This window comes from Antedon mediterranea, chromosome 7 (genome assembly GCF_964355755.1).
Source record: "Antedon mediterranea chromosome 7, ecAntMedi1.1, whole genome shotgun sequence".
Taxonomy (NCBI): domain Eukaryota; kingdom Metazoa; phylum Echinodermata; class Crinoidea; order Comatulida; family Antedonidae; genus Antedon; species Antedon mediterranea.
This window is the reverse complement of record NC_092676.1, coordinates 18,486,304-18,510,712: the sequence shown is the minus strand read 5'-3', so window position 1 is coordinate 18,510,712 and position 24,409 is coordinate 18,486,304. Positions and strand designations below refer to the sequence as shown.

At 33.0% G+C, this 24,409-nt stretch overlaps 1 protein-coding gene across 1 annotated transcript; it reads left to right on the top strand.

The window, feature by feature from the left end:
- Positions 1 to 80: 80 nt before the first annotated feature.
- On the top strand, positions 81 to 24,308 carry LOC140054322 (tyrosine-protein kinase BAZ1B-like). The gene is made up of 27 exons (XM_072099261.1): positions 81 to 242; positions 1,301 to 1,476; positions 1,941 to 2,046; positions 2,258 to 2,306; positions 2,551 to 2,628; positions 3,564 to 3,640; positions 4,062 to 4,227; positions 4,492 to 5,349; positions 6,004 to 6,167; positions 6,976 to 7,134; positions 7,348 to 7,477; positions 7,850 to 8,018; positions 8,430 to 8,533; positions 9,017 to 9,169; positions 10,249 to 10,406; positions 14,147 to 14,304; positions 14,741 to 14,967; positions 15,329 to 15,540; positions 15,974 to 16,138; positions 16,719 to 16,887; positions 17,484 to 17,595; positions 18,428 to 18,708; positions 19,196 to 19,386; positions 19,710 to 19,890; positions 20,026 to 20,103; positions 20,436 to 20,579; positions 21,609 to 24,308. Exons 1-27 carry the CDS (start codon positions 130 to 132, stop codon positions 21,789 to 21,791), a joined length of 4,761 nt encoding a protein of 1,586 aa, XP_071955362.1. The 5' UTR covers positions 81 to 129; the 3' UTR covers positions 21,792 to 24,308.
- The last annotated feature ends 101 nt before the right edge of the window (positions 24,309 to 24,409 follow it).

Sequence of the window (24,409 nt, the reverse complement as noted above, 5' to 3'; positions counted from 1 at the left end):
GTCATTTGTTAGGCCTCTAAGGTCATGTTTACGTCATACCCAATCAGTCCGCGAAACTTTCTACCTTCCCGCCAGTTTCAAACAAGAAGATGAATTCTCACCGTTTTCGGCGAGAAAAACGTGTCTAAAATGCCACTTCTGGACAATAAGCCTTACTTATTGGCAAAGAAACCGAAAGATTTATATCCATGGGACAAACAGTACACGATTCCAGTAACAGGAGAGGTTTTCAGAACTCAAGAGTATCCTTTGCAATTTCGGCAACAATATTTTTATGTTTGCGGGAAGTTCTCAAATATGGCGGCCCCCGTAATATTTTTAGATATTTATGTTGCTAGTATTATGATGCTTTTACATTTAATTATGATCAAGTTATAAAGTAAAAAGTTCCTTTAGTACTTATAAAAGCTGTTAATGCCTTTTTCTTGCGTTTAAAGTAATACATTCATTGCAAATATTTATTCTGTCTGTAGCGTATCTGACCCAGCTAAGCAGGCGACTGACGTTGACTGGCTAAGCCGAGTCTTCGAAACTCAAATGACCGTGAATTCGGCGCTCTGTAACAGGCAAATAATTGGTTTGTCTCCCACACGAATTGAACGATGCGGGCTTATTTTTCCATTCGTATGGGCCTAGAGTTAGTCGCTAGGTCATTGTTAAATCATGGAAATAAACTAAAAAACAATGTTTTTAAGCAATCCACTCTGATGTCTGTTGCTATGTGATACACTATAAAAAATAAATTCTACAATTTTACTTTGGTTTAATTTTTTTAAATAACTAAATATAACAAATTTAATTACATGATTTTCTACTCATTTTTAGGCAGGATATTGCTTGACAATATTCTAAAATACATATTTATAATGAAACTTTGCAAGATCTTACAACAGATCAGTTTCAACTTACTTAATCATGTTTATTATAGGCTAGTTTTCATGTTATTTTATTTTAAAAAATTTTGCAGGAGAATTTCAATTACTAAATTCTAATTCCGTGATGCCAAATTTATTAATTTAAATTTATTATGTAGGCTAGGCCTAGGTCTATATTTTTGTTCAAACAAATACAAATTCCCAGCTGTAAAAAAAAAATCTCTTTTAAAATCTCTTTACACTTTAGTCTTTATAAAAATTTGCCTCATACTCTATGATATAGATTCATTTGGTTTATCATCTATCTATGAGGTAAATTTTTTTTGAACTCTATATTAGGAGGACACTTTTTTATGAAACAAAATATATATTTTTTAACACTGCATTTGATGTTTAATATTTTACTTAACGCACCCAATTTTTAGCGATTATATTAAGAAAGTAGCACTTTACAGTGCAAAGAATTGGACGTGTAGGTGTACAGGGAAGTCAAACTTGACGTACAGAGAAGCGCTAGATTCTGAAAAGACTGCAGAAGAATCCTTACGGGAGGTATTTCCAGCACATTTTGAGAAGATAGCTTGTGAATTAGCTCATCATAGTAAGTCCCTGTTCAGACTTATTTATAGATTGACATGTGTGTAGCAAATTAGTATTAAATTTACTAGCAAGATGTTCACATTACGCAGTTAATGTTGTATAACACTGAAGTTATCCGGAGTAGCTATTGGCATGGTTAACTGTGTATGTAGCTATTGGTATAGTGAATGTGCGTTTAAATTAATGTTAAAGTCCTTTGCCAATGACAACAAAATAAAGGTGAACTGTTGAGAGTTGGCCAAAATCTGTTGAAATTAAATTCAAGAAATATCTCAAAAGTAGGTTGGTTTAGTTTTTCTGCCGCCTTGTCGGAAAGATGATGTTTTTAAATACATGACCTAACAGACTCAGTCCCCATCTAATATTATATGAATTTACAGTTTATATATTAGTTTGACAAAACGAACGAAGTGTAAATGAATTTTATCATATTAAAAAAAAATATGTTGCTTTTATTTATTTAAGGTACATTATCTCTTGAGCATCTCACAGAACAAGTTTCTTTTAAACTCAGTCAAACTTTTGTTGTAGGAGAATTGGTGGAGTTAAAGGTCAAAGTTAAATCAAAGGTGTAAGTAAACAATAAAAGGTATAAACATAAAATTGGAAGTTTGATAATGAGTTGTGGAAAAATACTCATGGTCCAAAAAGTTATTTGTCATAATTTTACATTTGCAAATATTTCAAATTGAGGAGTACTGTAGGCTTGAATTCTAGCATGTGATAATAACATCTGACAAATTATTTATTTTTGATTATTGTATTTTTTTTTTATTTTAAAGTGTTAGAGGAAAGATTATCAAACTAGAGGCAGAGGGCAGTCATCAAAAGGTATAGTTTAGTAGTTAGAAGTGGTTCATGCAAAAAATGAAATAAATGTATTTAAACTATTTTCTCTCTAAACTGAAAAATAAATACATAGAATTAGTTGTGATGTTAAATTTATCTATCCATGTCAGACAATCCTCCACCTGATGTACCAAGTTTTTAAATATCTAATCCAACAGCAATTAGAGTAGACATGCCAGTTTGAATGCTTAAATGTGAATCATCTCTTTACTCTCTTTCAATTTAGACACCTGTAAAACAGACTGGTTCACCATCTAGTGATAAAGAGAATTTTACTGGGGAAAAGCAACAATCGCCATTAAAGGTAGGCATTAATTTCACTTGCTTTTCATGGATGTAATTGTGCTGGTAGGGTAGGGTGGACCAAAGTGTTTGAAGCTTTTTCTGAAGCAAAGAGAGAGAGAGACCTAGGTACCTTAAAGGCCAGGTGCGGGCAAAACATTTCTATTGATCATACATTCCAATAATTATTGATCTATAGTTTCCCCTATGTTTCATAATTTTGGGGATTTTATTTGTGTTACAGGAGCTTTTTGAAAATTAGCACTTTCATATCAGTTCAAATTACACTGTAAAATCTCTATTTTGTACACACATTTTGAAAATAGAGAGGCATTTTAAAAAGCTATGAAAAATAAACGGTGGTAAAAATGTTATCAGATGACTAAATATAGGTAATATAACTTGAATTTTACATTTCTGGTATTTTTATTCAACTTCAGAATTTTATTTTCATGCAATAGCAAAAATTATCCACCGTATATCCACCAACTTTTTTCACCTTCTAGGGAGTCACCAGACATGTTATTACACTATGTTAACTACCTAACTACTGAAAAAAAGTCTTCCTGGTTTTTTTTGGCAGAATTTTGCCAAATTTTGTATTTGACCATATTAGGGGAAATTCATGGTTTTTCATCTTGATTTCTGTTACAAATATTTGATTTATGTACAATTAACCAGATATTATATTTAAAATTCATGCCTGTATCTGAAAGTATTGTTTTATTTGTTATTTTTTATTTTATTAACTCTACAACCAACTGAAACCGACACAGATAAATAATAATAAACTATAATATATTCACATTTAAAAAAAAAAACAATATTTTACAACTTTACAGATACTTAAGATAAATCACATACATTCAAGCACATTCATAACTTTTTGATACCCACTAATAAAATAATTGCAACATGATAAATGAATTATCCCATCTTCTGAATTATCCCATCTAGACTGGAAATCTTTTGTGTAATATTAAATTAATCGGAGAAGAGAAAATTATTGGAGGTGTGCCCGCCAGAGAACTGATGTAAGTATACTGTTTGTATTGCACTGATGTTGTTTTTGGAATAAACATTTAAAAATGTAATCTTTAGATAGTAGCATACATGTATATCCTTGCATGAATATTAGTGATTTTTTGTGGTGCGACACTAGACTATGAAGCCATTGAGTCAAAAAGTCATTCTAAGTACTGCTATTTTGTGGTTAATGTATTTCGTCTTCCAATCCCAAGGTTCAATCCTAACCTAGTGCCAGGGTTCTAACTCATGAATGTTTCTAATCCACTCTCTAAGCCTGAAATGAAACTCTGTTTATTAGCATGTATCCATGTTGTTAGTTGCTTTTGAGTGTGTATGAAGACTATTAGACTCAATAGCTACATTGTCTAGTTATTCGTTGGGAAGCCACTGGTGCTTGGAAATGTGACAATATTTTATTTTTTGCAGACGTTTAGAGGAGCTTCCATCAAAAGAAGCTGTGCAGTTATTTCTACAGACAAGCACACTACAAAGTAACTGTCAAAATAATAGAGTGTGGGTTATCTTGGAGCATTTAGTCAAGAAGTTTAATTTGATAAACAAATTTCCAGAATTTTTGTTATCTCCATACAAGGTTGGCTATATTTATTTAAAAAAAAAAACAATTTTTTAAAAATTCTTAATAATGAAAGGTGGTAATTTAACATAAATACATATCAAGTTGACAATATTTGTTCAGAATGATAGTAGGGTCATATTAATAATACGGCCAACTCTGAATTATCTAATAAACATTTTAATACTATACATTTTAAAAAGATTGTAATAAGAAATAAATAGATTAAATAGTAAAAACATTTTGTATGATATAAGAATTTCTCTTCTGATTTTTCATCAGGTTCAATTTGATAATAACAAGAAACGCAAGTCCGAAACATTAGAGGCAACATCTAAGAAGATAAAGACAAACAAATCGTCTGCACAAGCAAATTTACGTGTGAACTCTCCTAAAGAAGAGAGCCCTCAAGCTTCATCTAGTTGCGCATCACCAGTGTACCTTGATCACACCTATAGCTCACCAGCGAGTAAAAGCAAACAAAAATTTCAATTTGAGAAATCTGGTGGTGAAAATTGTAAAAAATCACCAACAGACCTAAAAGTGAACTCATTGTGTAACACTAAAGTGGACAAAATGCCTAGTAAACAGTCTACTCTCAGAGTTAATTTGTTTCGTATTGAAAACGATGAGAGAAAAACGATTAACGTGGTTGACACCGAAAGTAGTAGCGATTCTGATGATGATGTACCGTTAAAAAAACTCGCTCTTTCACCGATTTCCTCAAAAGTAAAATCTGTGAACAAAACTGAAGTTATTTCTAGTGATGAGGATGTGCCACTGATTAAAATTTCAAGGGATGAAATAAAATCAAATTGGCGAGAAATTTTTAAGAATATGGCTAAAGAAAAAGCAAAAGTAGATGTGTCGAAAAATGACAAGAAAAATGGTACTAAAAGAAAATCAAAGAAGTCGCGAGAAGAAAGAGACCGGAAAAAGAAGAAAGATAAAAGCAAAAAAAGTTCTAGTTCTTTAAAAAAATCGTCAAAAACTACTCCTAAAAAGGTTTCAACAAAGAGAAAATCAACAACTGTGAAATCAAAGGAAAGTCAAAAGAAAACACCAAGTAAATCGTTTATTAAAAATTCCAAATCAAAGGGTACTACACCGAACAAGTCATCAAAATCGCCAAAAGATAAGGTATTGTATTTTGTCCTTTTTGTTTTGAGCCACATAAACTGGGACACCCGGCTTTTAAGTCTTCCACCCAGTCTATAGCTTATTTAAAGGCCTTCCTCTTCAACTTTTAACTATCTTTCACCCATCCCTGAATGTTACAGGGAGATATATTTTGTCTCCCTGAAAAAATGTGTTACAATTTTGTTGTTGAATGTGCCATTTGAATACCTATAGTATCCATTCACCCATCCCTGAATGTTACTTGCATACATTATATATGCAAGTACATTTTGTTATTAATTATTTCAACAATATTTAACGAGGGTGGCCCATCCAGCCGAAGCTGATCATTAGGAACCCTCAGAGTGGAGTTATGGCTTGGTGGTTATGATGCTTGACTACCAATCCAAGAGCCCTGTTTTCAAGTCCTGTCATGTCAGGTCTTGTTTAATGACAATTTACAACTCCACTCCCAAGACTTGTAATAAGACTTTGTTTATGCAGAGCATCTTGTGTATATTTTTGTCTTGTGAACAGGATTGTCACCTTTAAGAAGGATAGTGAATGAATTCGCTTATGGTTATTATCCTTGGAAATTTGCCAAAATATATAAACAGACTGTTTTTAGTAATAAATTTAACAGAATAAAATGTTTTTTAATGAATATATTTTCAGAAATCTATGAAACAGTTGACATTGTTTGATTTGAAAAGTAAGAAAAAGGAAAACAATGATTCGAGTGATGATTCCGATGGAAGGTATCAGATCGTAAAGTTGCCACCCAAGTCGCCCAAGTCACCACGACCAAGAACACCTAAGATGCCTCCCATTGTACAAAAGTAATTCACTCACAAGTACTTTTTTATACGCCCCTCGCATTTATTGTTCAAGAGCTTTTTTAGGGGGAGTTTATTGTTCAGGATGGTTTTTAGATGTGGGGGAGTTTATTGTTCAGGATGGTTTTTAGGTGTGGAGGGCACACGTTTTGTTTAGGAGGGTTTTTAGTGGTGGGGCGGGGGGTGTTCTTCGTTTATTTGGAGGGAGACGTTTCTTTTTTTTTGGTGTAACATGGTAATATGCAAAATCAAATAAATACCTCATAGATATAAAAATTAACAACACAATCAAGAAGTGATAGAATACAGTAAAGATTGTATCAAAATGCTTGGTAAATTGTAGATCATGTCAATTAAAGAATTCTACAATTAGAATGTGTTGCAATACAACATTGTGTATATGCATGTAGTGGGGCATTTTCTTCAAGGAAATAAATAAAGACCTGGGCGTTTATTCAAAGCGGGGCATTTATTAAAATAAATACGGTACTGAATTGAAAATTGTATGATGTGGCATATCAGTCTGATTACAGTCTGATTAATGTTGATTGTGGGTACAATAGAGGGAAATGGTGAACCTCTATGAAACCACTAAGTTGGCGAGTTGGGTATAGATTATAACCAATACAATCGTCATTTTTCTCTATTGGGAACTAGTGAGTGCTTCCCTACTAAACACTATTATTAAGAGTGAAGAAGAGCTGATGTTCAATTTGATTTGAACGTACTATGGAATTTAATGTTTTAATGGTACAGTGTATGAAGATATTGGTTCATTTTTTAAAAATAATTGCTGTTTGTTTTTTATTAGGTTGATAGCTTCTAAGAAAAACAACAGAAAGCCTCAGTACCTTCAATATCTCAGCGCTTGTGCCAGGCAGCTTACAACGATACAGAGAAACCACTTAAATCCGCTTGTAAAAGACGATGTAATCAGAAAACATGAACAGATTCAGAAAAAGATTAAATGGTATGATATTCATTTTTAATACTTTGGTCAACCAATCATATTTAGAGGACGCTTAAGGGGACACTTTGTTGAATTTGTCCCCTTAATAGGGCTTCTGCTTTATTTGTTTTAACTATTTTTATTCCAAAAATCACGTAACTTCAAATGATATGATTTATTTCAATGATATGAATAAAAAGGAAGCTATGTAATGCTTTTGTATATCTTGATTAGGAATTCAATGTCGGATGACGATAAGAAGGCATTCCTGAAGGCACAGAGGGAAGAGAAGAGGAAGGTGTCAAGAGAAGCTAAGAATAAACAGATTGAAGAAGAAAAGAAACAAAGATTAGAACTTGCCAAGGTAATAATTGATAAAACCTAATTTGAAATTGAAGGCCAACTCAAGACAGCATCATACAAAAAGGCATGACGAAACATCTTCACTTGTCGGGTGTTTTCTGAGTTAAATTCCAACACGACGAGTTGTCTTGCAGATAGTGTCAGGATGTAGTTTTTATGTCGAGAAATTTAAACATATTTAATTTCCTCCCAACAAGTAGTATGACGGTGTCTGAGTTGGCCTTTATGTAGAGCATCTTGTGTGTGTGTTCTCTGAAAAAAATTTTCACCTTTCTGAAGGATAGTGTATATATTTGCCTATGGTAATTGTAAGACAATAGAGGTGTAATCAAATAATAACGTGCTACTTAGATATTTGTTGTTTACTTGACAGCGGTATGAAGACCAAGAGCTCCTGTTAAAGCCATTGATATTGCCTAAACCGGTAGTTCTTCCAGAGGGCATACCAAACACACGGTTTGGAGATGTCGCAATGATTACCGAGTTCTTGAACATGTATTCTGGTTTACTCATGCCAGATGATCAATACCCTATAACAGCTGGTAAGCATGATTTCTAAGGCTCTGACTACACTATCAAACTTTATGTGATGTGCCCATGGACACAATGTCATATCACTACCATATTTGGGCACATTACAGTTTTTTTGTCAAACTAGTTTTACAATAGAACCCTTGTTAAGACCCAACAGAGTGTCTCCTTAATAGGTGTTTGCTGTTTCATGGGAAAGTGTCCACAAATTATTGTGAATATGTGTTTAAAATATAGCCACTTGTACGTGCATGGTTTCATGAACTGTTATGATCTGAATCCCACATTTGTTTGCAATATCTAAAGAACAATATTTTTGGTATACTATTCTTTTTTATTTTAGATATTTTTAAAAATTTTATTTGTGGTTTTGCAGTCTATTTATGCACAACATGATATATTTTCCCTTTTTTTATCTTTAGAGAATTTGATGCAGGCATTAGTGAGTGGACCTCAAGGATTTAGCTATCTATCCCGATGTTTAGTGATTCTGCTTAAAACTCTACTTCAGGATGACATAGCTGAGGTAATAATAGGTGCACTCCTAATATCAGTTATAGTGGAGATGTGGCTTGGTGGTTATGATTACAATCCAAGGGTCTTGGGTTCAAGCCCTGTCGGGTCAGGATTTTTTCTAATGACAAATTACACTCTCAAAGACTTTTAATAAGACTTTATTTATGTTTATGTAGAGCATCTTGTGTATATGTTTGTCTTGTGAATAGGATTGAATTGAATAGTGATGAATTATGGTTATCCTTGGCAATTTGCCTAATTATTATTTTTTTTTTAATAAAAAAGATTAGTATATCAGCTTCAAGTAAAAGTAATGAGTTTTGGTTGACGTATACATCAAGTATATTCCCATGATCGTGTAATAGTATCACCCCTTAGTTTTTGCAAAATTTCATATCCAGGCCCCCCTCTGACAATACAGTCATGCAGTACAAATTTACACTAGTTCACCGCCAATTAATTTTAATATTTAAATGTTTAATTTTTACTTCAGGATTATTCTGAACTCGGAATGAAGCTGTCTGGTATTCCAGTCAACATGCACACTGCGTCAGAGTTGATGAGACTCTGCCTTCGACCCAACGATCAGGAGACGGATGACTCGGATACAGATGAGGAAATCCACCAGGACGTAGATGATGATGTGGTAAGATTTCTTCCAACGGCCGTATGAACACTAGGCAAATTACTAAAGGAGATCTTCTTATCCCTCGTCCTTACCTTGAAATCTTTAAACTTTCTTTTAGTTTCAATGCTCCTTCTTTCTTTAATTCTCTACCTTTAAGCATTCGTAACTCTTACAATTTCTCCTCCTTTAAATCTCTTTTGAAAAAACACCTGTTTCTCTCTCTCTGATTTTATTTCTTTTAATCCTTCTTTCATTGTTGGCATACTGTATTTTTGTATATATATATATATATATATATATATATACAAAACTGTATGTCATACACTTGCACTGATGAAGGGCTAGTGTTGCCCGAAAGCTCTGCTATCTTTTCTGGCTGTTTACTTTATCGTTTTGATTTAGCTTTTCGCTTTTTATTTTTGTATCTCCATTGAGATCCAGCCACTGATACCCACAGCATGTCATTTTTTTCAGTAATTTGCCTTTGGATTTATATATATATATATATATATTTATTTTTTTATATCTTTGTTAATTTTGTGTTTTTATAGTTTATTTTGTATTTACTGTTTGTTTTGTTTGAGGGTCCCTAATGATCAGCTGATGCTGGATGGACCACCTTCATAAAATATTTTTGAAATAAAAAAAAAATAAATAACATTTCAAGCAATAAACTGGTTATCTACTAGCTACATTGGTTACACAAATCATAGCGAGTAGGGAATCTGGTAGGTGCTGCTGACTGCCGTGAGTCCGTGGAGGGCTTAATCCGAATTTCCTCAGTTTTCAATTAAGCTTGAGGACAAATACTTTACCTTTATACAAATAAAATTGGAGGTAGTATATTTTACCAAATTTGAAATAAAAAAAAAATGTTATGCATTGTAGTCTTATGGAAAGTTATCCATAAGGATTTTGATTAAAGATTTCTAATAAAAATAACTTATTTATTTTTATACACCTAAAATCGTATGTATAAAAAGATGTGTTTTTAGGCATATTTGAATTTATAATAATAATATAGGCTATGAAGATATTTCAAATAATGTTATGTTTTCTCATAGAGACTAATCACCTTTTGTTGTTATCTTTTTTAGCCCCAAGACTTAGTTGAGAAATTAGATACTAAAGAGTTTTATGTGCTTGAAGCGGATGAGAAAATAATTCTGTTGATCTGTCTGTGCCATCGCATTATGTCATCTTATTCAGTAATTGATTTTATGGAAGAAAAGCAAAAGGACGCAACCCAGCTTTGGTAAGTCTTCATCTAGTACACTAAAGAACATTGATTTCATGTTATTGCAGCTTAACAATGTCAAGTAAAATCAATGCTATTTTTTTATATTTTTTTTGTATTAAAAAAAAAAACAAGCATACATTTACAGTAAATTAAATGGTAACAAAAATAGCTGTTTCAGAGATTGATAATTAGAAGTAAAACCCTTAACAGAAAAAAAGACAAATAAACCACTGCATGACATCATTTGCTAATGTTAAATATATAAATAATATTCATAAAAAAAAATCATAAAGGTTTTTAATTATTTCATTTTGTTGATATAAAACTGCTTGTGTGGTATTTTAATTTAAACATTTTAGTCCATTGTGTTGTGTTAGATCCTTTTGGACACAGATTGTTTTAGAGCTGAGCATTATATATTACTTTGTGGATTTGTCTTTAAACATTTTAGTCCATTGTGTTGTGTTAGATCCTTTTGGACACAGATTGTTTTAGAGCTGAGCATTATATATTACTTTGTGGATTTGTCTTTAAACATTTTAGTCCATTGTGTTGTGTTAGATCCTTTTGGACACAGATTGTTTTAGAGCTGAGCATTATATATTACTTTGTGGATTTGTCTTTAAACATTTTAGTCCATTGTGTTGTGTTAGATCCTTTTGGACACAGATTGTTTTAGAGCTGAGCATTATATATTACTTTGTGGATTTGTCTTTAAACATTTTAGTCCATTGTGTTGTGTTAGATCCTTTTGGACACAGATTGTTTTAGAGCTGAGCATTATATATTACTTTGTGGATTTGTCTTTAAACATTTTAGTCCATTGTGTTGTGTTAGATCTTTTTGGACACAGATTGTTTTAGAGCTGAGCATTATATATTACTTTGTGGATTTGTCTTTAAACATTTTAGTCCATTGTGTTGTGTTAGATCCTTTTGGACACAGATTGTTTTAGAGCTGGGCATTATATATTACTTTGTGGATTTGTCTTTAAACATTTTAGTCCATTGTGTTGTGTTAGATCCTTTTGGACACAGATTGTTTTAGAGCTGGGCATTATATATTACTTTGTGGATTTGTCTTTAAACATTTTAGTCCATTGTGTTGTGTTAGATCCTTTTGGACACAGATTGTTTTAGAGCTGGGCATTATATATTACTTTGTGGATTTGTCTTTAAACATTTTAGTCCATTGTGTTGTGTTAGATCCTTTTGGACACAGATTGTTTTAGAGCTGGGCATTATATATTACTTTGTGGATTTGTCTTTAAACATTTTAGTCCATTGTGTTGTGTTAGATCCTTTTGGACACAGATTGTTTTAGAGCTGGGCATTATATATTACTTTGTGGATTTGTCTTTAAACATTTTAGTCCATTGTGTTGTGTTAGATCCTTTTGGACACAGATTGTTTTAGAGCTGGGCATTATATATTACTTTGTGGATTTGTCTTTAAACATTTTAGTCCATTGTGTTGTGTTAGATCCTTTTGGACACAGATTGTTTTAGAGCTGAGCATTATATATTACTTTGTGGATTTGTCTTTAAACATTTTAGTCCATTGTGTTGTGTTAGATCCTTTTGGACACAGATTGTTTTAGAGCTGGGCATTATATATTACTTTGTGGATTTGTCTTTAAACATTTTAGTCCATTGTGTTGTGTTAGATCCTTTAGGACACAGATTGTTTTAGAGCTGAGCATTATATATTACTTTGTGGATTTGTCTTTAAACATTTTAGTCCATTGTGTTGTGTTAGATCCTTTTGGACACAGATTGTTTTAGAGCTGGGCATTATATATTACTTTGTGGATTTGTCTTTAAACATTTTAGTCCATTGTGTTGTGTTAGATCCTTTTGGACACAGATTGTTTTAGAGCTGGGCATTATATATTACTTTGTGGATTTGTCTTTAAACATTTTAGTCCATTGTGTTGTGTTAGATCCTTTTGGACACAGATTGTTTTAGAGCTGGGCATTATATATTACTTTGTGGATTTGTCTTTAAACATTTTAGTCCATTGTGTTGTGTTAGATCCTTTTGGACACAGATTGTTTTAGAGCTGGGCATTATATATTACTTTGTGGATTTGTCTTTAAACATTTTAGTCCATTGTGTTGTGTTAGATCCTTTTGGACACAGATTGTTTTAGAGCTGGGCATTATATATTACTTTGTGGATTTGTCTTTAAACATTTTAGTCCATTGTGTTGTGTTAGATCCTTTTGGACACAGATTGTTTTAGAGCTGGGCATTATATATTACTTTGTGGATTTGTCTTTAAACATTTTAGTCCATTGTGTTGTGTTAGATCCTTTTGGACACAGATTGTTTTAGAGCTGAGCATTATATATTACTTTGTGGATTTGTCTTTAAACATTTTAGTCCATTGTGTTGTGTTAGATCCTTTTGGACACAGATTGTTTTAGAGCTGAGCATTATATATTACTTTGTGGATTTGTCTTTAAACATTTTAGTCCATTGTGTTGTGTTAGATCCTTTTGGACACAGATTGTTTTAGAGCTGAGCATTATATATTACTTTGTGGATTTGTCTTTAAACATTTTAGTCCATTGTGTTGTGTTAGATCCTTTTGGACACAGATTGTTTTAGAGCTGAGCATTATATATTACTTTGTGGATTTGTCTTTAAACATTTTAGTCCATTGTGTTGTGTTGATCTTTTTGGACACAGATTGTTTTAGAGCTGAGCATTATATATTACTTTGTGGATTTGTCTTTAAACATTTTAGTCCATTGTGTTGTGTTAGATCCTTTAGGACACAGATTGTTTTAGAGCTGGGCATTATATATTACTTTGTGGATTTGTCTTTAAACATTTTAGTCCATTGTGTTGTGTTAGATCCTTTTGGACACAGATTGTTTTAGAGCTGAGCATTATATATTACTTTGTGGATTTGTCTTTAAACATTTTAGTCCATTGTGTTGTGTTAGATCCTTTTGGACACAGATTGTTTTAGAGCTGAGCATTATATATTACTTTGTGGATTTGTCTTTAAACATTTTAGTCCATTGTGTTGTGTTAGATCCTTTTGGACACAGATTGTTTTAGAGCTGAGCATTATATATTACTTTGTGGATTTGTCTTTAAACATTTTAGTCCATTGTGTTGTGTTAGATCCTTTTGGACACAGATTGTTTTAGAGCTGGGCATTATATATTACTTTGTGGATTTGTCTTTAAACATTTTAGTCCATTGTGTTGTGTTAGATCCTTTTGGACACAGATTGTTTTAGAGCTGGGCATTATATATTACTTTGTGGATTTGTCTTTAAACATTTTAGTCCATTGTGTTGTGTTAGATCCTTTAGGACACAGATTGTTTTAGAGCTGGGCATTATATATTACTTTGTGGATTTGTCTTTAAACATTTTAGTCCATTGTGTTGTGTTAGATCCTTTTGGACACAGATTGTTTTAGAGCTGGGCATTATATATTACTTTGTGGATTTGTCTTTAAACATTTTAGTCCATTGTGTTGTGTTAGATCCTTTTGGACACAGATTGTTTTAGAGCTGGGCATTATATATTACTTTGTGGATTTGTCTTTAAACATTTTAGTCCATTGTGTTGTGTTAGATCCTTTAGGACACAGATTGTTTTAGAGCTGGGCATTATATATTACTTTGTGGATTTGTCTTTAAACATTTTAGTCCATTGTGTTGTGTTAGATCCTTTTGGACACAGATTGTTTTAGAGCTGGGCATTATATATTACTTTGTGGATTTGTCTTTTTAGGAAAGAGAAACTGAAAACACTGAAAGAAAAAAATGATAGAGTGAGGGAAGAAAAGAAGAAAATTAGGGAAGAAAAGGAAGCATTGCGGCTTAAGAAGGAGGAGGAACAGGAGAAGAAGCCTAATGTAGCAAAGAACGGGGACAAAGAAGTTAAAAAAGGTGATATTGAGTATTCCATTCATAAATAAGACGGCATCAAGGTGCCTTAGTCTTGCATTTATCTGAATAATGGAAGGACTGTTTAAAGCACTTTGGTTGGTCTTATCATTGATTTGAGGGCTTCTCTCATCCAGTGCCCACCTTGACCAGAGGTAAGGCATATGCCAATATATCTGAGGCAGATACTAGATGCAGGGGTGCCATAAAAGTCAGCAGTGCTGATTTTAAATGTCTAATGGGACCCCAGCTCCATATACATAACCTGAAATCCCCAAATGGTCTCCCATCCAAGCTCTAACCTGGCCCAACATTGCTTTACTTCGGTGATCTACAACTTGGTAATCAATCAATTGTCTACTTCTTATAAAATTAATTGATGTACTAATCATTTTGGTATTTGTGAATGCTAAAATATTTATTGACTTTTTTTTTTTAGAAAATAAGACTGAAAATAAAGCTAAGGAGAATACGAAGGAAGAAGAAATAATTATTCCAGAAGACGAAAACGATTTGATTACAGTCATCAAAAGAAGACGTATGCAATCTGCAAAAATGAAGGTTGAACGCGCTGAGCAAGAACGTAAAGAAAAAGAACGACGTATAAAAGATCTAGAGGAATTAAGAAAACAGCGTGAAGCCGAGTCGTTTGAAAGACGGTTTGAGGTATGGAAGGCATAAGGTTTTTCTAGTGGCCTAAAATTTTTTTTAGCATATTAACTGCAATCTTATCGGTAACAGTAAGCGAAAAACCATGTAGCTTGTCCCACATAGAATCTGTATTTATCCTGAGCATGTTTCCGCTCAACTGTTCATCTGCAGTGCTCTGCATTTTGTGTAAATGGTCATAAGAAATAACATGGATTCTATTTTGGTTTTCTGCTTACCGTTACCACTTGTCTGTGTCAATTGGCCTTTATGATAATGATATGGAGACGAACCATATAAAAAAATATTTGTTTACATTAAGAAACTTGGCTTTGGAAATGATTGTACTCAATTTTGTCTCATATTGTTTCATATATAGGATGGTATTCAACTAGCCAAGTCAATATTGCGAAACCAGCCTCTAGGTGTTGATCGTAATCATAGTCGTTACTGGCTGTTCTCCAGTGTCGTACCTGGACTTTTTGTTGAGAAGGGTTGGGCTTGTAAAGAGATTGGCAATTCATTCAAAGATGACGACAGTGATTCAGATTCAGACGACTCGGATCTGCCCACAGAAGGTGTAGAGTTAACGTAAGTACCGAACTGATGCGGGTAAGCTCACCCCTATTTTGATGAGACACCATAAGTCCACCATAATTTTAAATTCTGAATTCAGAATAATCACTACTAGAGATAGTTGTGTAGGCCTATTTAAATTTTTTATACATATTCAAAGTTAATATATTTCTATTCCTTGTTAGTATTTGGTATAAAAATTACAATTAAGAATGAATTTTGAAATTTCTAGTCGTATTTTTTAAAATATTATATTTCTAAAGCTCTGTCTACACTATCAAATTAGTTTTACAAAAAGTGTGATTGGCCCAAATATGGTAGTGATATGATATCGTGTCCATATATTGGCACATCACATTTTTTTTGTTATAAAGTTTGATAGTGTAGACAGAGTCGTAATTCCAATACAATAACTCATTCAATAAATCTATCAATATTGTTTTTATAGAATTCCAAAGGTTGGTCAAAATATGTGGTTTCAGTATGACAGTCAAAAGGACCTAGATACATTGATGGAGATTATAAACAACCAAGGCATACGTGAAAGCACCCTCTATGTAGAGCTCAAGAAAAGTTACCAAGACATTGTCAAGTCACTCAATCTGGCAAGGAGGTACATACATACGTTAATACATTCATTTTAATAGCAAAGATTTTTCAATCAATTTCCAAACAAATTAGAAAAAGCCCCAAGAACTTTATTGTATATTTCTATCTCAATAAAAATGAGCTTCTAGCTCAGATCTTGTACTTACAAAAGACTTCTCCATCTATTATACATCTTGTATATAAGAGCCTACAGACATAAGAAACATTGCCACTATACTACACTGCATATTTAATTTTCATTACACATTAATATTAATGGTTACCGCTGCGAATTGAATTTCAGATATTACATACTACGTTGAGATGTAGGTTTTTCTTCAGTTTATGACCACTTACCAATTTCAATGGCATTTCTGTCTGTATTGCACTTTCCAGTACACTGACGTGCACTTAATCTTGTGAAAGTATACTTATACGCAAACAACCAGTACTTAAAATAAAGTAGAACACCTGTTAAAGGGACACCTCCAGGACCTGTAGTGTCTCCTGTATAATCTATCTTGTTAGTGGTTTCACAGGAAAGTGCCCCTATTAAAGTTTGTGCTCCTGTTCTTGTGTAACATAATGTTTGTTTTCAAAATCAGGTCTAGTCCTGGACTAAGAGCATGCAATGGGCCAGAGGACCTGCTGACTGCTTTCAAAGAAGACCTATTAGATGAAGAGCAGCATATACGACAAGGAAACCTGGGAGGGGTGGACTCATTCCAAGTTTGGGAGAAGAGTTTGAATACAGCAGAGGATCTAGAAACACTGGTTAGTAATTAAGTCATTAATAATAATAATGACATAATATATGTCAAAATATAAATTATTATCATGATTGGGTATATTTCAGTAAGGGAGCTTTTGATCTGGCACTAATTATGTAAAGCTAGTACTAGTCTCAATGTTAGCCATCAGATACAAAGCAATAAGTAGTTGGGTAGCCAAGAGGAAATTTATGCCAATGCTAAATAAAAACCTGCCTAAATTTAAAGATGTATTGTCCCCCTGAAAAAAAAAAATTTTTAACAAAATTGTTGTTGAATATGCAATTTTACTGTAACATAATAGTTATCCACTTTGACCAAAAATTAGATCAAAACTTATTTACCTGTAATTTAAAGCTTGGTCAAATTGACTTCCAGCCAATGAGTTTTTGGTTAAATTTAACAATTTATTTTGTCATTTTATAAGTGAAAACACAATCGGGTTTTTTTTTCTAGGGAAGTAGAATTAAAACTACAAAATAACATATTCAAAGTATGATTTAATTAATCTTCATTTTTCATCTTTTTGGGGAGAATATATCTTTAATTTCAATTCTTGAAGTTACATACAATTTTATTGTATTTGAATGTTTTTAACAGGGTGCGTTGCTTATTGAGACTCAGAACTCTACAAATCCACGGTTTCTGCAGGGCATTATGGCAATGAAGAAACCAAAAGTAAGATTGGAGGAAAACGATTCTGATGATCCAGGTATGTTTAGGGAGTTTTAGATTTACATGGTCACTTTGTTGTTGTTTATAAGTTTCTACAAATGATACTAATATTTTTCTTAATAAATGATTAAATATTTATAAATGTGGATGGTAGTTACAATAAATCTAGACTTTAACAAAAAACATTACAATGAGATTATTGTTGACATTTTAACTGTGTAAGTGTTAACTAGCTTTTACTGAGTACACTGTAGTTCATTTCATCAGTGGGATATCATTTCCATTTATTAACGTTATTTGTATGGTACTATACAATATACTTAGAATTATCGTATTCATGTAAGACACAAATACAACAAACAAACAAAGTACAAAGTGAGTGGCCGAGCGGTTAAGACAGTGGAACCGTAATTACGTAGCCATAACATCGGCAGGGGTTTGAGGCTCACTCACTTCATGGTTCTGGTGGTAGAACGAGTCTTCTCGGATAAGGACTATAAACCGTAGGTCCAGTGTACACATCTAGCTCATGTGCACTTTAAAGAACCTAGTACATCTTTCGAGACGAGTAGGGGTTACCCCGGTGTATTGGTACATCACAGCCACTGATCATAACTGGGCCCTCTGGGAGACCAGTCTTTGACTGAAGAGGTCGCCAAGTATAAATAAAATATTTCAATTCAATTCACAAAACGAATTCACATTATTCTTGTTCAATGTTTAATAACATTCATTCGTAATACCTATTGCTGAATGATGTTGTACTCTACATATGAAACTATAATTATTATAACCCAATGTTTAGGCATTATGTTCTAGTGTTTCCCATGTTTAAGAAGGTACACTTGTATTTTAAATTTTTTTGTTAGAATCTGATGAACCTAAAGTTCCAGAAAAAATACTGAAGTGGCGCGATGCAGTTGAAAGCGCCACCACCCTTTCACGACTTCATGTACTATTGGGTATCTTTGAATCTAGCGTCAAATGGGAGAAGTCTGCGGAGAACGCAAAATGTAAAATTTGCAGGAAGAAGAGCAGTGAAAATAGGCTTATACTTTGCGATGATTGCAATCAACCATTCCATCTATCATGCTTACGCCCTGTATTAAAGTCTTTTCCAAAAGGAGAATGGAAATGCCCATCTTGCAAGGTATGGTTGCCACGTCCTTTATTACGTAAATCTCTGTCTACACTATCAAACTTTATGACAAAAAAATATGATGTGCCCATATATGGAAATGATGTCACTACCATATTTGGACATGTCACTACCATTTTTTGCCACATCACACTTTTTTGGTCAAACTAGTTTGATAGTGTAGACAGAGCTTAATAGAACCTTTTCAAGGTGAAAAGTGTCCCCTTAATAGCAGGGGCTCCACTGTATTTTGGCGTTGATGGTTACCATCCTTCACTGTGTACTAATAGAGCCCTTATTAGGAGTGTCCCCTTAATAGGGGGTGACTGTAGTGTTGAAACATATTTCCCCTCGTTCATTTCATGGGAAAGTGTCCCCTTAATAGGCGTATCCAAAGAAGAGGTTCCATTGTATTTGTTCACATTGGTTGATGTCTGTACTTTTGTGAGTGCTCATGAATTGAGTATTTCCATTTAAATAAAATGTTATCTTTTCCCAGCCTCAAACTCCTCGTCGTACCGCCAGAAACCGCGTGGTTATTGAAGATTACGACAACGAGAGTGAATATGAAGAGGAAGAAGAGCAGTACTGTTGTGTTTGTGATGAACAGGGAGAATTATTGAACTGTTACGAATGCGAAAGCTTCTATCATAGAGACTGCCATGAGCCTCCACTAAGGAACTTTCCTAGGTAAGTGATTATCCTAGGCTGGCTAATTGTAGTGGAGAAACGCAAGGTCAATTAACCGCCTAGTTTAAGGCCCCTAAGGGCTCTCTAATGCTGAGAGCCTAGGACCTGTTAATGACGGAAGTTATTTATTTTTTAGGTCCGTTTTCTAAATACTTTTTTTACTGTTATTGAGAATGGGTTTTTTTTTTTGCACTGCTCTAGGACCCTGAATGTAGTCCGTGAGTGCTCATAGCAGTTTCACAACTGGCTCAACTAGCTTAAATTAATTCCACCAAATAACTTTCCAGTCTGATAAATCAAAAATGTTCTTATTTATTTTGTAGAGGAAAGTGGTCGTGTAACGAATGTACACATGGTAAAAAGAGAACTACGAAGTCAAGGAGATTAAAGAATACTAAGAAATCCGCTAATAAATCTTCACGAAAACGAATAAGATATGACGACGATGATTCGGATGATCAAGTTACTACAACGAAGAAGGCCAAGCAAGCCTTTGAAACTAGAGTAAGTATTGCGTATGTGTGTTCAAATGCAATTAGTTAAACTGTACGTTGTAATTGTTTCTCTTTGCGCAAGTAGAGCTGTAGATGTGTCTCCTGGTGCACTGACTGTTTATATGACTTGTATTTTTCTTTTTAGATTCTTGAAGATATACTGTACAGATTAAACAAATCAAAGGACAGTGCTTTGTTTAGAAAGCCTATTGACAAGAAAGAGGTAATGCATACCAATATTACTTCAAACAAATTATGGTTATTTTTGTACATCACTTAACTAACTGTAGCATTATTTTCTTATATTTGGCTATTTTATACATATTTTTCTCAAACTTTAAATTGTTTTTTAAAATGTTCAACTTTCTACACGAATACCCACTTGGCGGCATTGATTGATTGGTATATTATTTTAAGGTTAACTTTATAGCCTATGATAAGGGTTCACATGTGACACAGGACACACTGTATCTGAATTTTCCCTTGATACAGTGAAAATTACCAAGAATCTATTTCCTATTATTCCTAATTAATTAATTAATTTTTATTTTACAGGCTAAGAAATACTACAAAGTAGTGAAGAACCCAGTGGATCTACAGACGATTAAAACTAGGACGCTATGCTTAGAATACAATAATTATGATAGCTTTATATTGGATATAAAACTCATATTTACCAATGCTGAGCTTTACTATAAGGTTTGTACTTAAATTTTTGTATCCAAAATGCACAAATAATATTTTAGGCATAGGGTTTATAACTAATGTATCGAATGGTTGGTCGTAGCCGCCATTTTGGAGTTGATCTTGTTCTTATAGTATATCTATGCATGAAACTTGTCAGCCTACCAACATATTTCTACCAATCAGTTCTTTGATATAGCTGATTATTTCATCTTTAGTCCTATGATTTCTTAATATTTGTACAGTCGACTCCGCCTAAGTCGAATCTAATCAGACCGGTATAAAAATTTGAGTTATGTGAACTTCGACTTGAACAGATTTGTGAAAAAAATGCTAGGCATAGGTTCACTCACTAGCCGCGCTATGGCTAAGCCTTGTAGACCCTGCCCTGTAGTCTTCTTGAATTGAGTTTTCTTAGCTATCTAGGCCTAATAAACGCTAAGCCTCTTTTATCAGCAACTGTATTTTCTTTATGGTTTAAGTCATAACAATACGAAAACGTATAATAAATACATTTCGGTTCTTATTCGAAATCGGTATCCATTGTTTATATTGCCATCTGTCTAACACAAAATGGGTACCCACAAAACGCCGCTCAAGTTCTCAACTCTAAAACAACTCGTACAGTATATACTAGCGCGAGTTGTAGGATGCCGCCTATACTATACAACGTGCTCGAGAGAACCAATATGGTCCCACATTATCACCTCTGTCGTTTTTTTATCGAATTATTTACTTTTCATTGGCTTTTTTAGCTCGTTGTTGCCGCGTGATTTATGACTTCGACTTATACGATATAAATCACTAAAGAATGTGTGTATTCGGACCGCAAAAAGACGTCGACTTACAAATAAAAATTGCACAGTAATGTATAGGAAAGAATTAGGACTTTCATAAAAATTCGACTTTCGCGATTTTTCGACTTACACAAATTCGACTTAGGCGGAGTTGACTGTATATAATATACTTGCCTTAGGAGACTCTACTATGCAACAATGACAATAACAAATAGTTTAGAAAGTGTTTTGTTTATTTGTGTTTCAGAAGGGCTCGGAAGAAGTCATACATGCAGAAAAGTTGGAGGAACAGTTTATTGAAATCTTAGAACGACTTTTACCGAACATGACGTACAGTAGGACAACCAAGGATCAAGATTCCAGTGTAGATTCAGACAATTCTAGCGAGAAGAGTCGCAACACAAGAAAGAGACGTAAAGTCTGTTTATGATAAGGAGTCACGTTAGGGATTAGTAAATAAATGCGTTCTAGCAGTGTCATTTAAATATTTAGGTAAACATTGGTACAATATTTTTATCGTATAAACGTAAGTTTCCTCCTAATTGTAAAGAAAATATTTGATTGCACACATAGCTTGTCTGACAGTAATTATTTTTGTTTTTCGCTGCCTTGGTTTTTTTTTACATTTCTCTATTGAAACTATTGAATAATGACCATCACTTTTACAATATTAATGTATAAAATAGAGTAAAAAAAATTATAGCCCAAAGTTTTTTGATAGTTTTTTCTCTTTAAATTATAAAAATATATATAAAAAAATACTGAAATTGGAAATCGGTTCGTCTGGAAACACCTGCTCTGGAAAATTAACGAAGATAGCTTAACCAAACTGAAAAGTTCAGTGCAGACTGGATAGTCTGGTTAAACATAAGTCACCGAAGATAATAAAGAGATTGTGATCATATGTTTTACCTTTTCTATGAGAATAATTATTCCAATTGTGATTGGTCAGTAGATCATTTTACCATTTGGAGCAAAGTAATATTTTATACAAATTGTCAAGTCATTTTCTTGAAGTTAGTCACTGATTGATTCTTTGGTTAATTCATATATCTGTTTGATAGTCATTGGTGTATATATGAAAATGGTATGGCTATAGCTTTGTGTCCATGTCATCAAATTGTACACCATGGACACATAATGACTATAATCATCATTTTGGTATGGAGATCTAAGCTGTAAATATAAGAGTATCTCCAAGATAGAGAGTTTCCAAGATAGAGAATCTCCAACATGTGTGTGAAAAATTTTTCACTGACATAGTTGCCTGTTTCCACACAAATTATAATGATGGTGGTGACTGAGGCACTGAAATATTCTTTGACCTCTCGGTTGACTGCTTATTTAAAATGTTTACTGTTTTCATCTGTACAAATGATAATGGAGATAACCGGGGCCTTATCAATTTTTCGGGGCCCCTAGTTTTTGTTATATTACTAATAGGGGTGTGGTATAATTTTCAATATTTGAATTATATTTGAGAAATGACAAATGCTGTGGAGTTTAGCATGGTTGTTGAACTCTTTAAGTGTGTCATCTCGTTGGCAAGAATTATTCGCGCAAATAAAAGACAGTGAACAGCATTTTCATTTTAACATTGCGATGTTGCAGAAATATATTCTTGGTTAAAGCCTGGTTTCCATAAAATCGCTACACGACAGAGCGTAGCGATTCTATGCGTAGCGATTCTATAGAAACGCTAGAATTTATCGGGGATCTATTACGCGAGCGCTAAATATTCTTTGGTACGCGTATACGATTCATCGCCGTCAAAATCGGCAAAGTTGAACATGGTTGAACTTCGCCGATTTGACTGCGATGAATCCCGATTGCGTCGGCGACATCTGCGCGTGTAGCGATTTTAATGGAAACGCTGTAGCGACGGTGTAGCAATTTTAAGGAAACCAGGCTTAATCAGAAAAATTAAAGTTAACTAAAGTAGGTATGGTTATTTTATTTTCAACCTAGAAGGATTTCTCACTGTATTTAGTACAAACAAATATCTGATTTGGAGTTCAGAAATAATTGCTAAAGCTCTATCAAATCAGTTTGACAAAAAAAAAGTGTGATGTGCCCAAATATGGTAGTGATATGACATCATCATGTCCATATATGGGCACATCACATTTTTTTGATAGTGTAAACAGAGCTTAATAATTTAATCAATTTTTTTGCATTGAATGAACTGTAATATAAAATTATTTTTTTGGATAAATTAACTTACTAAATAAATTAACAAAATATTCAAAATGAACTATAAAAATATTAATTAATTGCATATTTAATTGTTAGAGTAATTTCATTTGTAATTAGTTTCATTAAATATGTGATTGTGGGAATGTGTTGTAAATAGCACAGAATGATATATAAATATGTACTGCATGTATCACTGTTGCACCTACTAAAGAATTTTTTTCTGGTTCTGGTTTTACTGTTACTTCCTCTAGTAAAAGATAGGTGTTTAGACAATTTTATGGGTAGATGACAGTGCCTGAGAAGTAATGAAGTGGGTATTTGATTGCTGGGTTGAAATTGGATTTACGGAATGATATATTACATATTATATGTACAGATGAGACGAGTTGTCTTGATGATAAAAATGCATACATTTCGAATAATTTTATCATATGTATTTATCAATAAAAATAAGAATAAACATTTAATGGAAAAATGTTTAAAATTGGTTCAATGTTTGGGCTAGTGAAAATTAAAATTTATTTAGATTTCGAATATAAATTATAGTAATTCTTTGTTAAGATGTGTTTTCGTAGCCCAATCAATCTACTACAGACAACAGCTAGCTCTACATTTGTTTTTCCGTTTTGGTTAAACTATTGCTATTTTAATAAAGGCAGTTTTTAAGTGAAGTAAAGTTGTGTAACAATCTATATTGTTGCTTGTATATTTGTGTCACATTTGTAGCCTATTTTAACTTAAGATGTGAAATAAAAGCATTTGTATTTTACAAAATGTTTTTGCTTGTTTTTGATGAGAGTTGCAAAATAGAAAAATTTGAATATGAATAATTTTTTTAAATTTAAAAATTTG